A 2,504-nucleotide genomic window follows, 5' to 3' on the forward strand; every position below is an offset into this window, starting at 1 on the left:
CCCCCGGTGCATCGCTCCCCGCCTGTTCACCGGCCGTGCCCGTGCTTCAGCGTCCTGTGCCGGTACCTGTGCCGGTGCTACATCCAACTGTACCGGCTCGGGCACCGCTGCTCTCGTGTCCATCATCCGTGTGTCACACCGGCTCGGGCGGGCTGTTACCGGAGCTCCCCGTTTGCTGTGTGGGGTTAATTAATAAGCTGCTGCTGAACCGAGGCTCCCGCATCAGCTCCCAATTAATGAATTAACTAATCTCCCGAGGGAGGCGAGGAGCGATTTCTGATCCTGGTAAGTGACAAGTGTTTGTGCTGTGAGCCTGGTTTGGCGCTGCAGTGCCCCTGAGTATGGGGGGAAGAACATCTATTTGATTAAAGTTTAAAAAAAACAAGCAGTAATTAAGTTTTTATAATTAAATAATAAAGTTTAAATCAATTAAAACCCCAGCACTTAGAAGAGGTTCCAAGTCCCTCTGGGTGGGAGGTGCTGACATATTTTAATTGAGCTTTAATTATCTGCTGTGGTTGTGCTCATCTGGCTGGTCAGATGTCTCAGATTTGGTTCTTTTTTGATAAAGTGTGGCCCCTCATGCCACACAAGGGGACACCTGGAACCCTCTCAGCCCCAGAGTGGCACTGGGACCCTGCCTGCAGCCAGGGTGCTCAGGAAGGTGTCTGTAGCTGCTCTTCCCTGCTTGGCTGGGGGCTGCCAGGGAGGCAGCAGGACTCGGGCTGCAATTAGACATGGTCAGGAAGTGACACAAGGCAGCAGCTGAGCCCGAGGGCCCTGTTTGCTGGGGTACCATGGAGCTGTTGGGGTGCTCACCCACCTTTCTGCCTTCCCCAGCTCCAGAGCATTGCTGAAAAGGACAACAACTTGGTGCCCATAGGAAAGCCAGCGTCTGAGGTGGGTGTGTGGGCAGGGAAGTGAGGGGTTGCCACAGGGCTTGAGGGGCAGAGGGGGTTGCTGGAGCTGTTATGTCCACAGCACTATGATGAGGAGGAGGAGGAGGATGATGAAGATGATGAAGACAGCGAAGAGGACTCAGAAGATGATGAGGACATGCAGGATATGGATGAGATGAATGATTATAATGAGTCTCCTGATGATGGGGAGATCAATGAGGTAAGTAGTGTGAGACCCTGAGCATGAGCTCCAGGAGCTGTCTTCTCTCCTTCACTCCCTCTGTTGGGTTCTCGCTCTGGTGCGAGATCTCAAACCTCTTTCTTTCCCAGGTGGACATGGAGGGGACAGAGCAGGATCAGGACCAGTGGATGATCTGATTCTGCTACAACCACACCAAACTGAAGGCTGGGGGATAACTTTTGCCCCTCACAGCTCTGGGGGACAGTTCAGTGAAGCTCCTCCTGCCGTGGGTGCTGTGTGGGGCAGGGGGGTTCTGAGGGGAGACTGCCACCTGGCACATTGGAGCTGACACATCTTTTCTAATAAACTCAGTTTTCAAGAAAACAACCCCAAATCTGGTGTCTGAAGCCACCAGGGCAGGCAGGGGGATGCCACTCAGGCAAGTGCAGAGCTGCCCCCCACCATCCACTGGTGTGCCTGGCAGACCTCCCTGTGCAGTGCAGGCAGGAGCACTACAGGGAATGAGCCCCCTCCTTACCCACTGCGCCCCACCACAGACCACAGCAGCCACTGCGTTTCCTCCAGAGCCCATGTTGAGGCTGAGATGGGGGTTGGGGACCTGGCACCCTGCCAGTAACCGTGGCCACCACAAGGCAGGAGCTCCTTGCTCGCTCAGTGGGTGCCGGTGTAGCGCAGCTCGGCGATCCCATCAGGAATGGCGCGGAAGTACTCCAGGCTGGCGCGGTGCACCTTGCTGTGGTACTTGCCGCAGGTCTTGGCGTACTGCAGGAAGTGGGGTGCCCCAGGGAAGAGGACATTATCAGCCAGGATGGTGGCCCCCTCAGCCAGCAGCTGGTGGCTCTCCAGCAGCCGAAGGTCCCGCAGGTAGCAGCGTTTGCAGTGATCCATGAAGACCAAGTTGGCATTCGTCAGGCCGTGCTTCTCCCGCAGGCGGGGTATCACCTCCTCCGAGGGGCCCACGATCAGCTCCACCTGTGCTGCAGGACCCTCAGTTGCTGGGGCAGGGTGTCAGGGTGCCCACCCACCACCCTGCTTCACAGGGTGCTGAGAGGTCCAGATGGGACAGGACCTTTCCATTCCCACATACGCTACCCGGCAGGTGCCACAGTCCCTGCCACAGTGGTCAAGGACCCCCACCTGTCTCCTCCCCGGTTTCAGGTGCAGAGCTGGGCTTTGTCCCTGATCCCGGGTGCTCACCGTCTGCTCACTGAAGCCAGCCAGGCGGATGACCTTCTCGGCCACAGCGGCGTGCCGGGGGTCCCCCTCGATGGTGTAGAGGCGGGCACCTGGGGGCAGCCCCTGTGCCAGCAGCACGGTGCCATAGCCACAGTACGTGCCCAGCTCCAGCACCCGCAGCGGTGCCCGCTCCAACAGCACCCGCTCCACGATCCGCCCTGACGTGG

General features: G+C 58.1%; 2 protein-coding genes across 2 annotated transcripts in view; one reads left to right on the forward strand and one right to left on the reverse strand.

Annotated features, from left to right (window-relative positions):
- Positions 1 to 1,467, forward strand: part of ANAPC15 (anaphase promoting complex subunit 15) — a 2,498-nt gene extending 1,031 nt beyond the window's left edge. Inside the window, exons 2-4 of the mRNA XM_015645209.1 lie at positions 736 to 900; positions 982 to 1,119; positions 1,230 to 1,467. Of these exons, the coding sequence (XP_015500695.1) occupies positions 736 to 900; positions 982 to 1,119; positions 1,230 to 1,277 (351 nt within the window). The 3' untranslated portion in view covers positions 1,278 to 1,467. The remainder of the gene's footprint in view (positions 1 to 735; positions 901 to 981; positions 1,120 to 1,229) is intronic.
- Positions 388 to 2,499, reverse strand: LOC107212250 (transmembrane O-methyltransferase homolog; the record flags this gene model as incomplete). The annotated part of the gene is made up of 2 exons (XM_015645327.2): positions 388 to 2,073; positions 2,299 to 2,499. Coding segments are annotated over 2 exons (522 nt in total), but the record flags the coding sequence as incomplete, so codon positions are not given.
- Between the last annotated feature and the right edge of the window lie 5 nt (positions 2,500 to 2,504).

This window comes from Parus major, chromosome 1 (assembly GCF_001522545.3).
Source record: "Parus major isolate Abel chromosome 1, Parus_major1.1, whole genome shotgun sequence".
Classification (NCBI taxonomy): Eukaryota; Metazoa; Chordata; class Aves; order Passeriformes; family Paridae; genus Parus; species Parus major.